The sequence below is a fragment of the Pempheris klunzingeri genome, unplaced genomic scaffold (assembly GCF_042242105.1).
Source record: "Pempheris klunzingeri isolate RE-2024b unplaced genomic scaffold, fPemKlu1.hap1 Scaffold_198, whole genome shotgun sequence".
Classification (NCBI taxonomy): domain Eukaryota; kingdom Metazoa; phylum Chordata; class Actinopteri; order Acropomatiformes; family Pempheridae; genus Pempheris; species Pempheris klunzingeri.
In genome coordinates this window covers 1-13,777 of record NW_027255101.1, presented here as the reverse complement: position 1 = coordinate 13,777, position 13,777 = coordinate 1, and the positions used below count along the sequence as shown (strand labels likewise).

Below are 13,777 nucleotides of genomic sequence, written 5' to 3'. Positions count from 1 at the left end.
CTCCTCCGTCTCTTCACTTTCCTTCCTCTTTCATGTTTCCTCTCTTCTCTCTGTTCTTCTGCTGCTCTGTGCTGTCCCGCTCTTCTTCTTCATTATTTTTTCTTTCTTTATTTTGCCCTTTCTTTCATTTCTTCTCTCTTCTTCTTCTTCTTCTTCTCTCTGTATCTGTCTCTGTGTCCGTCCAGCGGGAGAACCGTCGCTTGCAGGAGGCCAACATGCGTCTGGAGCAGGAGAACGACGACCTCGCACACGAGCTCGTCAGCAGCAAGATCGCCCTGCGCAAAGACCTCGACAACGTAAGACAAAGGATATATCTGTGTGTGTGTGTGTGTGTGTCTGTGTGTGTGTGTGTGTGTGTGTGTGTGTGTGTGTGTGTGTACACAGACCTTTTGTGAAAATGTTACGACTATAAGGACAGTGGACGGAGGTGAGTGTGTGATGTGTGTGCCAACAGTTGTGCAAGAACTGAATGACATGAGAAAGAGTGGAAGCATAAGTGTGTTTGTGCAATAAAGACACTTACATAAAGGGAAAACCTTTATTTACACAATGAGTGTGTGTGTGTGTGTGTGTGTGTGTGTGTGTGTGTCTGTGTGTGTGTGTGTGTGTGTGTGTGTGTGTGAGTGAGAGAGCGAGAGAGGCAGTGACGTTCAATTGTGTGCATCTTTGTCCTTGAAAAAGAAAAATGTGGAGAGGAAACTAAGAGGAAAGTAGGGCAAGTTTAACTTTCAATGACCTCATCAACAGCGTGCTGTTCTCTGTGTGTGTGTGTGTGTGTGTGTGTGTGTGTGTGTGTGTGTGTGTGTGTGTGTGTGTGTGTGTCAGGCTGAGGAGAAGGCAGACGCCCTGAATAAAGAGCTGCTGCTGACCAAACAGAAACTGGTGGACTCAGAGGACGAGAAGAGGCGACTGGAGGAAGAGTCTGCGCAGGTTAGAGCCAACAAACGAGGCCCCTCTCTCCCCGACGTCCAGGTTTTAGACTCCCGTCCATCTTTTCTCTAAATCTCATGTGACCAGCGGGGTCACGGACGGCCGGAGAGGGTCAGCACCGCTGCAGCACATATTCACAGGCGAAAGAATCATCAGATTCAGGCGGACGGGTTTAGTGGACGAGAGCAGGACGGTAAAATGACATGAAGAATTACTTTTTACCGTCTTCCACAACAAAAAATGCAATAATGCATTATTAAATTATCAATAATACAATGTAAACATTAATATGTTAAACAGCACAGTATCACCATAGCAACAGGTTTTCCCATCCAGAAGGTGTTTGTCAGTCTGTGAGCGCAGCATTATTGTTAAATCTCCCGTCCTGGAGTTGAGAGGGAGGCCAGCATTAACGTGACTGAGCCAAGAGTCGGCAGGTTCTTCCTCTTTCTGGGGATGATGATGATGATGAAGAAGATATTAATGTTAGTGTGTATAATAATATATATGGTGGAGATAAAACCTTAACACAGTTCTTTAAAACTAAGGCTCTAATTCTGTTTGTCTGAGTGGAGCTGAACTGATGCTTACACATTAAAGGGTCGTTCCGTAGTTCTACAGGGTGGTAACTGTGGGCTGTGCAATAGATGAGGTGTGTAACTACACGTTGGGGCCTCGTGGTGGAGGTGATAACAGTGAGTAACATCAGACGTCTAACTAAACAAAACCCACACTGTCTGTAAACTCAACTTAAACAGCTAAATAAATCATCTGGGGAGAGTAAATCTAACCTGAAGAGCCGTCATGTGATGAATTCATCCCCTTTAGACAGACAGCAGATGTCAGGCTCTGAATGTGTCCGTCCACTACATCCGTCTCTGTCCAACACAACCTGCCGTCGTCATCCGTCTCGTCTACAGACAAAACAACAAAGACAAACTCTCCGCTGTCTGAGGACGTCGGCTCATCTGTGATGCCGACTGGCTTGAGTTCAGTGAAGAGTCCTTCAGACCCGCTGCCCTCTGAGTGATTTATGTGCTTCCACAGAGGTTGTGTGGAGGGCGTGACTTTGCCCCGAGCCTCCAACCTGCCAATAGTCTTCTCTTCATGTGACGGCACTCACACGGTCTCTGGGGCATCATCTGCTCCTGCCCTGCAACAGCCTAACAGTATCTGTGTGTGTGTTTCCACAGCTGAAGGAGATGTGCAGACGAGAGCTCGATAAGTCTGAATCAGAGATCAAGAAGAACGGCTCCATCATTGGAGAATATAAGCAGGTATGTGCTGCATGTGTGAACCTCCAGACATCAGTCCTCAGGAGGTCTGGTGCTGATACAGCCGTCATCTTACTGAAGTATAGTTTAGAGAACTGAAACCCTCCCACATTTCCCATAAATGTTTTTGAACACTTTCTGATTTTCCGTCCAACACAGAAACAACATTAAACACAATATAGGAGTATATTAAACATGTGCATCCAAAATAGAATACAATAATAAATGTAAGCTGTGAAAAACAAGGAGAAGAATGTGTTTTGTTAAGTGACAGGCAGCCATTTACACACAGGACCGTCACAGCGTCGTGTATCACACATCCTGGCCGACACACACACACGTTATCCTGAGGGGGACACAATCCTGTAAGTCACTGTTGGTAGATCATTAGTCCTGCAGGGTTTTTTAATAACAGTAAATCACATTTGTGGAGAAAATAAGAATCTTTCTCACAGAACAATGATTAAAATCTGAAGGGGGAGACATGCAGGTGAATAAAAGATATTAAATGAACCTTAATAAAATGAATAGATATAATAAAAGAGAATAAAAGAAAAACTACACTGAGTATAAAACAGCTGAAGTCAGACCAATAGAATATTTAAAATCAATCCCAAAGTCCCCTGGGAGCCGGTGTTAAAGGGCCCTAACCATAACCTCTGGTCCTCGGCAGAAACTAGAAGCTCGCTGGACACTAATGATGTCCAGAGTTCATCTGACCTGTGGCTTCGGTTTAGTTTACTTTAGGAGCTTTAATATCCAGAGCAGATGAACAGGACGCTGTTTACTGATCTGGAAGAAGCTTTTCTAACTAAAGATGCCACTGAAAACAAAGCAGGGAGCTACGGTGTCAGTGACCGACGATCACTCACACTGACGTCCAGTAACTCTGTACAGACATGCTTGAGGTCAGCCAGACGCGTGTTAAAAATTAAAAAGTGTGGTGACATTTAAAAGGTGACTTGGCAGAAGACTCACAACATGTCTAAAGGAAGAACTGGTGATGTTTAAGACCGGAGGAAAATTCAGTGAAGGCTGGAGCGACCTGTTAATTACCCAGAATCCTTCTGTTACCTCTGAGGTAGCTTTGTCTGAATTATCAGCTCATCTCCTTTTCTGGCTCCTTTTTTCACGTCCAAGCACTGAAGCTAATGTAAGAGCACGATACAAGATACAACATCTAATTCTCCCCCTCAGCTGAACCTGGAGCCTCTGACGACCATCTTCTCAGTTCCTCTTTTCATCCTTTCAGATCTCATCCCGTCACTTGATGCTTAAATATAAACCTAGCCAGATCAAGTGCTATTAGCATCAACACGGAGACATTATGCAACGATCCAGCTCCTCTCGCTCCCATGTGGGTGAGGAGGGGGGGGGGGGCACAGAAATAGCAAGAGGACGAATTTAGAAACAGACCTCAACTTCACCTGAGTCTAAAAATACTGGTGGCAGATCCCCAAACTGCTGACAAGAGCTGTCACCAAGCCGAGCGAGGCTGATGGTTGTGTGTGTGTCCGACTGTCTGCGTGAGGCTGAAACAGTGCTGAGCTGAGTGTGAAAATGGGGCTCTGACAAAAATAGTTCTTTTTGTGACAGGGAGGAAGGGGCTGATGGAGGGAGGGAGGGAGGGAGGGAGGGTGAGGATGAACGGCAGTGTGTGGAGGAGAGAGAGCAGAGGGAGGACAGAAGCATTCAATCCTGTGGGATTGACAAGTTAAGGAAAGCCCCAAAATAGCCTGCATTGTTTTCCAACCCAGATAACTCAAATTATTCTCCAAATATCCTTTCCTATTTCAGAGGCTGTGAATGCTGCGAGTTTCTTTTTGTGGGATTAGAGCCAAAAAAAGCTTTGTGTGCTAATTGTCCCTCCGGCCCACGAGGACAGAGGAATGTCTGCTAATGGTGAAGCTAAAAACGGTGTCGCTGCAGGAGAGGAGTCGGTGGAGACGCACCGAGGACGGCCGCTACTCGCCAGGTTCAGCGGCGTGAGCCACAGCTCGTGTCTCTGAGGGCCTGTTAGCATCAGACTTCTCTTAGTTCTCACACTTTGAAGAGAAATGACTATTCGGAGCACCGAGCGCTGCATCCTAATTGCCTGCCTCTGGTTCTGAGCTTAAAACAAAATATTACAAGCGTGGTGGAGCTATTAAAATTGCATGTGCCTACATATGTCCACTGTAAGCGTTCTGTACACTGCATACATGCATTATTGACCAAGAAAACAAAAAAAATCTCCAGGCAGCAAAGTTGCAGCAGGACCAGATGAATAATTGAGTGAAAATATTTTAAATAAGACAGAAAGATATGAAAAGCATAGAAAGGGTTTTGAGCCCAAACTATGAGAAACTAAATGTGTAATGTGACATAATAACGCCTGTTGATGATGTCTAAAGCAGGAGGAGGGAGAGATGTACAGTAGAGAGCACGGGGAATCAGAGAGATCTGCAGAGAGCAGGAACAGACAGATAGTCTGACTACAGAGAGGTGGGATGACCCCGTGTTCCCGTTAGGATGACTCATGTCACATCGATCTCTCTGTTCGTTGGCAAGCTGGAGCACAAGTGTGTGTGTGGGAGGGTGTGTGTGTGTGTTTGTACTGTCTGTATGTCGGCACGTCTGTAGCGGAGGGCTGTAGGTATAGGAGGAGGAGGAGGAGACAAAGATAGGCACATGTATAGCCATGTGTGTGCATTCTGTGTGTGAGCGCTGCTGGAAAAACACAACTAATGGACTTAAGAGAGTAAGAGGATGAAGTCTGAGCCGCAGAGGCTGATTTACCAGGAGCCACGCAGCAGGCTGTGCACAGCGGTTTGGTCAGGAGGACGGTTAAAAACAGTGTGTCAGCAACAGCACAGTTCACTGACACACAGACTCACTGCACAAGTGTAATGTGAAATATATATAAAGTCTAAAACAGCTGCTGCGTGTTGATGATCAAACTTTGTCTCTCTGGTTCACACAGATCTGCTCCCAGCTGAGTGAACGACTGGAGAAACAGCAGACGGCCAACCGAGGAGAACTGGAGAAAATACGGGTGACCTACACACACACACACACACACACACACACACACACACACACACACACACACACACACACACACAGCCCCTTATCTTAACCTGATTCTGACTTAAACCAGGTCTAAACCCTCAAACAGCCCTTTGAGGTTGTGAGGACCAGCTGACTGAGCACTGAATGTGTCTTTATTACTAATTGAAGAATTGATGCTGTGAGGACTGTGGACGACGGCCCGGATCAGCGTCACATCATCACCAGCTCTCATGTGTCTGTTACCCCCCCCCCCCATGAACCACCACCACTCGTGGAAAAATAACCAAACTTCACTTTAGACCAGCATAGTGACTGTGATTCAGTATTTACTTTCAGATAGAAATAAATCGCTCTACAGTCTGACCAGCACCACATGATAACAGACTGAATTGATATGAATGACAAATCGTTGTTCAGCCACTGAATTGTTGAAACACAGTTGATCACAGCAGAATATTGACGTCCTCAAGCCCAAAGATCATCATGACAGTGAGGATCTAGAAAATAACAGTCACAGTAACAACTGGCTCTGATCCTCGGTGCCGTTCTGAGGTTTTGAATCTTCTCGCTGAATACGCTGGTCGTCGAGTCTTGTAGTCATGTACTCGTTGCACGCGGCCTCGTGAAGCTTCTTTAATGTGTGGTGTTGCCTGGTGCTGTTGCTACGGTAACGAGGCGCGCCCCTCCTGCTCTTCGGCGGTTCTGCCGTTTTCAGGCGGTGGTACTTTCAGCATCAACGTGTGCGCGTGGCGAAGGACTTTAAAGTTTTCCGTGTGGCTTTCTTCATCCACTATGTGCATGCGTCCGTCAGCTGGAGCAGCATTTGTGCACCTGAAAGTGTTTCATGTGAAGAACTCCAGCTTTGGAGATTTGAAAATTGGTCTCTGTTACACAGTTTGATTAATCATGGAGGCGCAGTAGCTCTTTCTCCTCCCTGATCCCAGCAGTTTTGCAGGTATGTTGGGAGCTGTGCTGCCGTCTCATTGTCTCGACTGGCTGTGAAATCAAAGCTTTTGGGGAAGAATGAGGAGTCGGGCTGAGAGCCCGAGCCAGGCGTCTCACTTCCAGCACTTGGCGGCTGAACTGTTTGTTTAAACTGCGTCTGGGAGAAAGGCCATTTTGGCAGAGAGCTCAGAAAGGACTGCCCAAGGACTGAGAGAAGGACAGACCAACAGTTTATCGCACCAAGGACACGTCCTGTAAAGGCTGCAGCTCCTGTGTGTGTGTGTGTCTGTGTGTGTGTGTGTGTGTGTGTCTGTGGGTGTGTGTGTGTGTGTGTGTGTGTGTGTGTGTGTGTGTGTGTGTGTGTGTGTGTGTGTGTGTGTGTGTGTGTGTGTGTGTGTGTGTGTGTGTGTGTGTGTGTGTCTGTGTGTGTGTGTGTGTCTGTGTGTGTGTGTGTGTGTGTGTGTGTGTGTGTCTGTGTGTGTGTGTGTGTGTGTGTCTGTGGGTGTGTGCGTGTGTGTGTGTGTGTGTGTGTGTGTGTGTGTGTGTGTGTGTGTGTCTGTGTGTGTGTGTGTGTGTGTGTGTGTGTGTGTGTCCATCCTCACGTCTGCTCTCGAGTTTTCTTCCCTTTAATATTTACTAATAATGGAGCAGCAAATGGAATGAAACTGTCAGCCGCTGCAGTTATAAGGTTATAAAGGGGAACAATGATATACAGTCAATAAAATATAATTGTAAGTTACAACAGCGTTAATTAGAAATGTTTAAATAATGTACTGGCACACTTATTCACCGAAGCTCTATTTAAAGTGACGACAGAGACGCTCTCAGCTCGGCCGCTCTGCTGCTTCATTAAAGCTCTCATCCACTTGTGCCGTGATGAGCCCAGACACGTTCGGTATAATTACGATCCCGCTTTAAACTCAGCTGACAGTTTAATCCAAATCAAATGTAATAGTAATGAAATGTTAACTCTGAAGGCGTATCTCAGCCAGCGATGTCCTGTCATGAACTGAGGTGCTCTGTTACCGCACTCATCTGTCTGCAGAGGTCTGACGGGAGGCGGCCTCCTGAACGGGACCTGCTCCGGTAGGAGGTCTGGTAGCCATGAGCCAAAGTTAGACGGAGCAGGTGAAGCAGGAAGCAGCAGTACTTTGCCACCTTCTAACACCTCCAGTGTAGCTTATCTTATCAGAGCTAAACGCTAACGTCCTGCTCCCACAGCAGCACCAGAAAACTGAGCGAGTCAACGTACCTGACTGCTTTTTCATCCAGCAGTCAGTAAGTACAGCACAGTTCTGTCTGCACTCATTATCTGTTGCTGTTTGCATAAATGCTGTGTCCCAAAAAGAGCTCTTTGACTAAAGGGCTGGGGGGGTTACTCCAGAGAACACGGCCTCCTTTCAGACTGTCAGATCTCTGCAGGACAGAAGTCTGGACGTATCTGCATTTACTTCAGACATGATGGTTCTACGTCTCGTCTCTATCTTTCTTGGACCTTCTGCACACTTACAATAGTCTCGCCGACCAGAAGACATGAAGGTGTCCACAGACTGATGTCTGCAGACAGACACAGCAGCAGAGCGGCTGTCAGAAGTGATCTGAGCGTACGAAGGATTAAATCTAGAGCAGGAATCAAATAACGACAGAGCACTAATTAGCTTTTTCTCTTCAGCGACACCTCCCAGCCTCATTTGTCTGTCTGTTTCTAAAGTTAGTGTTCCCTCTTACCAGTGAGTCTCTCTGTGACAGAGCTTAAAGGTAGACTAGAGATGTCACTGGTTTATTCTCTGTTTGTCTTCCCTCCACCTCTAGTCCAAAGTGGAAGGCTGTGAGAAGTGCAGCAGCCTCTTCAACAAAGAGGGTCGTGTGCGGGCCGCGGTGACCACGGCGCCGGCGGGGGGGACGGAGGAGACCGATGAGGAGAAGGAAGGTTTGAAGAACCAGCTGAGAGAGATGGAGCTGGAACTGGCCCAGACCAAACTGCAGCTGGTGGAGGCCGAGTGCAAAATCCAGGTACACAACAGGCCAAAATCCACCACAGCTGAACAGCCAGCGTCCAGAACAGTGTCGGCCCCGTTGTTTTCTAAAAACCACTTGAGTACTTGAGTACAATGTCAGCCCAGCCAGGACCTTATTTTCTAGCTGGTTGTTGCTTTTGATTGTAGTTTTAACTATTCAACTTTTGCCTTTGCAAAGTGAAAATGAAAACTAAGTAAAGGTTATTAACAGTAGTATTACAGCAGCTCTTCCCACGAGTCATGTGGTCACGTCACGCTCCGGTGTTGCTCCTGCGGCTGCTGCAGAAGCTGTTAAGCAAACAGACCTTGAGTCTCATTCAGTCTGCCGTACTGGCCTTTGTCACTGCAACACTTTGATTCGTTCTTAAAGGCTGAGAGTCTGTTTCCGAGGGAGGAGGCTGCTGACTGTATCAGGCGTCATAAAGTCTGAGGGGTGAAGTGAGACGAGCTCATTTCAGTCCGGTCAGTTAGGCCTGTGTGTGTTTGGGGACATCCTTCTCTTAATATCTAGGCTGCTTGTTTTTATGTTGCTGTGTGTTTCACCTTCACAGCTACTATAAAGGGGGGGTCACATTTCGACTGTCATGACTTTATCAGCTCCTAATGGGCAGCAGAGGCTCCACAAACCACAGCACAGAATTAGCTACTAACAAGATATGGTTGAAGAAATGGCAGCAGTATCAGTGAGCTGGACTTCATTTACAAAATGATTGATCAACTGTTTCTGCGGCAGCGTTCCGGTCTGATAGAACTAGAAAAAGAAGAAAAGAAACAGGGCCAGAAGCCAGAGAACTATTTATGATACACGTTTTTGACCAACAGCAGGAAGGAGCTCTGTTGGGAGTTCACTGGGAATGATGTCAAAAAGAAAGATGAGGGTTTGATATGATGGATGGTGTGTCTGAGCGAGAGGGGAACAGCTGATACAGGAGAAGCACACAGCTGCCTGAGCCAGAATCAGTTTATTGGCATTACTGGACCCACGCTGAGTGTCTTAGTCACGGCTCCTCTCTCTCTCCTCCCGTCAGGACCTGGAGCACCACCTGGGCCTCGCCCTCAACGAGGTGCAGGCCGCCAAGAAGACCTGGTTCAACCGAACGCTCAGCTCCATCAAGACGGTCACCGGGACGCAGGGCAAGGAGACCACCTAACCAGGCCGGCACCTCTGGACGACTAACTCAACCCACTGGGCCGTAACTTTAACCCGAACACTGACCGTTAAACCCCAGGATGACCGTTACTACAGGCTGTCTTACTTGTTATCAAAAATGTCCTCGTGTCTTCCCCCCCCTCCCCCCTCCTGATCTCATCACCCCCATCCATTTCCTCTCCACTCCGACCCAAATGACTGCAGCCCACCGCGCCGATGAGAGAGGGTTGAAAAACATACAGGTGAAGTACAGAAGGTCCCGCTGTCCCCAGAGAGCCGATGTGCTTCCACCGGTCACACAAAGAGCGTGAAAAAAAAAGAATGCTTCATTTGTTTCTGTCTTTGTACTGCTGATATTAAAAGACCCGCAGAACCGGGAAGGTAGGACATCTGAACTGTAGCTGTCCTGACGGGATAGAGAAGAAAACACTCCGTCCTGCCTCACCCGTCTGCGTGCTCCCCCCTTAACTACTGGCACAAACCAACCAGTCTCTGTAAAGTTTTTGTTTTAGGTACGAGAGCTAATAGACGCCTTTTCAAAACTGAGCTTTTTCTAATTTACGTTGAACAATACCTTTCTTTTTCTATGTATGTACATGAATGTGCTTATGTAAAGAGGGTGTGTGTGTGTGTCTGTGAGGTGTGTGTGTCCATGTGTGAGAGAGAAAAGTGTTTGAATGCATGAATAATCAACTGAGATGACGTTAAAACGTGTGTATAGCAGAAAGAGTGTGTGGACGTCCACGGGAAAGAAAAAGCACTATGGTTGTGAGTGTGTGTGCATGCATGTAAGGGAAGTTTCTTCCTGACTGTCTTGTTTCCTTTAATGTTCAAATAAGTCTATGAATGATGCTAAAGAAGAGTTTGCTGACGAAGCCTTGATCTGAAGGTCGATGAAGATGATACTTGTGGATATGAATATATAATTTACAATAAGAGCAGAAGTGTAACAGGCCTTTGTGGTTACAAACCGCTGCATAACGTTCCTCACGTCAGATCTCTGACAGAAAACACGCCTGAGGTTTGTTTGGTTCGGATGTGACGGCACAAAGAAACTAAAATAAAACCTCCAAACCAGACAAACCTCTGTGTGTGTGTGTGTGTCAGAGCGCCGCTTAACCCGAGTGCTGCGACGCTCGTTACAAACCGTCACCACTGAGGGGAAAAGTAAGGTCACAATGGAAAACACACACACACACACACACGTGGAAATTCCCACCACACTTGAACACACCTTCTAAACCCACATCCCTGGCACTTCCTGCTCTGTGACCTTTGACCTCGACTGGCAGGTTCACAGTTATTGAGCAGTGGGGGGGGGGGCAGACAGAGAGAACAAACACTCAGTGGCCACTTTATTAGGAACGCCTGCTTGTTAATGCACGTCTTCCAAACATGCAGACGAAGCTGGAGAGGTTTGGTTCCTCTCTGTGTGCCATGTAGGACGGGACGAAGGAGGGAGGTGTTAGAAGCTAACAGGAAGGACACGGTGTAGTTCAGCTCACTGTAGCAGCAGACAGCTGGGATTTCCTGGCTTACGATGGGTCCCTGAATGCCACACTGTTACTGTCACTGCTGTGAGACAAATCGCTCCTCATCTGGTGACAGAAAGTTGTTTTTAATGGGCTGATGGGCAGCGGAGCAGGGAACCATAGCACAACTTTAGCCACTTTAGAAAGAATTCAGCAAGTTTAGCAGGAAAAGAAGATATTAGATACTGAAGTGGCCACTGAGAGAAGAGTCCAGGATGGGGGGGTTAAACGGTGCTTGTGTGTGTGTGTGTGTGTTTTCATATTCAACAATATCCAAATCTCTGTTCACTCTAGCAGTAGACTGAAGGAAGGAAAACCTTCTCTCTCATTTACCAGCCTAAAACGAACCGACACTGTAAACTGCATCCAACTTGAAGGTCGAATCTGATTGGCTGGAGTCTACTTGTGATGTCAGAGGAAAAGTCCGCATGAGGTGGAAAGACACAAAGGGCCGTTCCTCTGAAGGCACTGGGTTGTATATAACAGACAGTAAAAACTGATTATTGAGTTTTTGTTGATGATTTTCTACTCTGTAACTATAACTAATGTTGCCTACTTGTACCTACCTACCTGCTGCCGTGCTACCGTTTAATCCACAACAATGTTTTATGTTTTTAATGTTTCTTTTGCTCCAAGCTTCTCAGTCAAACTGCTGTTTGGTTAATGAAATGCCAAAACGTAGCTTTATCATCCAACAACAAAAACATTATCAACGTGTGGACATTGTAATAGTGTAGGATGCATTGTGTATACTTCATGAATTTCAATATAAAGATATCGACACAACAATACGTCTGCCTCTCTCTTTGTCAGCTCAGGTTTGGACGGATGGAAGCAACACTTTCATTTGCACAAACCAAACTGATCATAACCAAACACTAGCAGTGTGCTGCAGCACAGCGTTCACTCTGATCACACAATGAGAATCAAGAAAACTAAACGTTAAACATCTTCTGTTTGCAGCTCCTCGAACGTGAACTTCAGGTTTCACTCTGGTGGTCGAACGGCTCCGTTCACACTGAACTGACCCACGTGCACAAAGAAGCAGCTCCAGAGACGTCACACACAGCATGTTCGTGAACAGATGAGGACAGACGAGGTGAAACAGAACCCAAATCTGGCTTTGTGTAGCTGGTGGCTGCAGCTCCTGTACGGAGGAGTGTGTGGATGTGACGCTGGAGCCCACAGAGGTACGACTGAACGGCTTTACAGACACATTTCATCCAACTTAAAGGAGTCAAAGGTCTTTCAGCGACTCTCCACAGGACTGATGTCGCTGAGAAAGCGTCTGGATGAGTTGGGTGGGAACAGGTAGAGTTCAAACTGAGGGCACTGCTGAAAAACAGGCCTGAATCTGATTCACATATCACAGTTCAAACGATCAGATTCTGTGTGAACAGACCTGAGACACATGGGGACACAAAATTCAGACTTGGGCCACTGAAGCCTGAACGCATCCTGAGCCGTTTTAAAGGCTCTGCTAAACTGGGAGAGGCATTTTGTCCAATTTTCAAACATATCAGACATGAACGTATGAACAGAAGTGATCAATAGCAGCACCCCAAACTTTGCTTTCCTGCAAAATACATTTCTATGAAGCCAAAGTTCTCAGATATTAAATTCTGTCTATTCAACATAAACAAGCAGCCACCCAACAACTGTACCTGAATGAAAAGGATTCTGGGTAAAATCAGGAACTTATCGATCGAAGACAGGCAGCTCTCTGTACTTCAGCTCCTGCATACAGGAGCACTACAAAATCTGAATATTACATTTTCCTGTCAGCATTTATTTCTTTATTTGGTGCTGTGTTACAGTCTCTTTCAGCTGAAGTACCAAGTGATTCTGCCTCATTGTCAGAAAATCAGTCAGAGCCATCAAACCCTTCTGTCGACCACTTTTAATAAGGATGGGAGCAGCTAATGCTGCTTTAAAAGTTCTCCACCGAAGTTCATCATTTATTGGTGTTTTGCATCTTAATCTGTCTTCCAGGTTCAAAGCCATCTTCTCTAAAAATCTATGGAGCCAAACATCCTGTTTCATCTCCGCTTCACATTACGTACGAAGAGGAGAACGAGATAAACGAGGCGCATGCTGTTGTTATAATGAGACTCCTCCGACTCGCCTCCTGGGAACACTTCTCTGGACATCTGAGAGAGTTTTCAGCATGAAAATAAACCCGTTTTCTTCTAGCTAATTATGTCTCTGTCTGCCAGCCACTCGAGCTGGATGGAAATCTCTTCATACCTTCTTCTGACTGCAGTCCCATCTCTCAGCTTCTCCCTCTGAGAACATCCCTCATAACACATGGCTGCATTCTTATCTGTGTCAGGGAGGAGTTATTTTCTGCCGTGGCCTCGGTGTATAAAGCGAACAGTGTGCACCGATTGTGCCGGAGGTCTCACATAGATCATGTGGAGTGTTTATAACTTCGTGCGGGCCCATGAAATTATCACCTTTAGTGATGACGGCTGTTGGGCTCTCGGCTGCAGATTGCGAAGCAGCAGGAAAGACAAGTTGGGAAGGCGGTACCTGCAGCGGCTGGAGGTAACAGGCCTCACCATCTCCCCCACCGCCCTCCTACTGCCACGTGTGACAGAGCTATAAATACGACCAGCCAGGCAGCAACAGAGTAAAATGCAAAGGTGGAATGCTGAAGGGACGGGCGTCTTCGGTTGCTGGTTAGTGATTTGTGAGGCCGGGAATGTGAGCGTGGGAATGTGGAGCTATTTGGACCCCAGAGCCTCCCATCGACCTGCTGACCTCCACGTCACCTGATCTCCTCACCGCAGACACCCATCTCGTGCTACTTTGGCAACCAGCAACTCTGACATGTCTGACATCAGATGTGGAAAAGTACCTCAGCACCTTGAGCTT

At 46.8% G+C, this 13,777-nt stretch overlaps 1 protein-coding gene across 1 annotated transcript in view; it reads left to right on the top strand.

Annotated features, from left to right (window-relative positions):
* LOC139225423 (rab GTPase-activating protein 1-like) overlaps window positions 1-11,674 on the top strand; it is a 41,701-nt gene extending 30,027 nt beyond the window's left edge. The window contains exons 15-20 of the mRNA XM_070856265.1: window positions 186-296; window positions 826-930; window positions 2,124-2,207; window positions 5,167-5,238; window positions 8,013-8,213; window positions 9,247-11,674. Of these exons, the coding sequence (XP_070712366.1) occupies window positions 186-296; window positions 826-930; window positions 2,124-2,207; window positions 5,167-5,238; window positions 8,013-8,213; window positions 9,247-9,369 (696 nt within the window). The 3' untranslated portion in view covers window positions 9,370-11,674. The remainder of the gene's footprint in view (window positions 1-185; window positions 297-825; window positions 931-2,123; window positions 2,208-5,166; window positions 5,239-8,012; window positions 8,214-9,246) is intronic.
* Window positions 11,675-13,777: the final 2,103 nt, after the last annotated feature.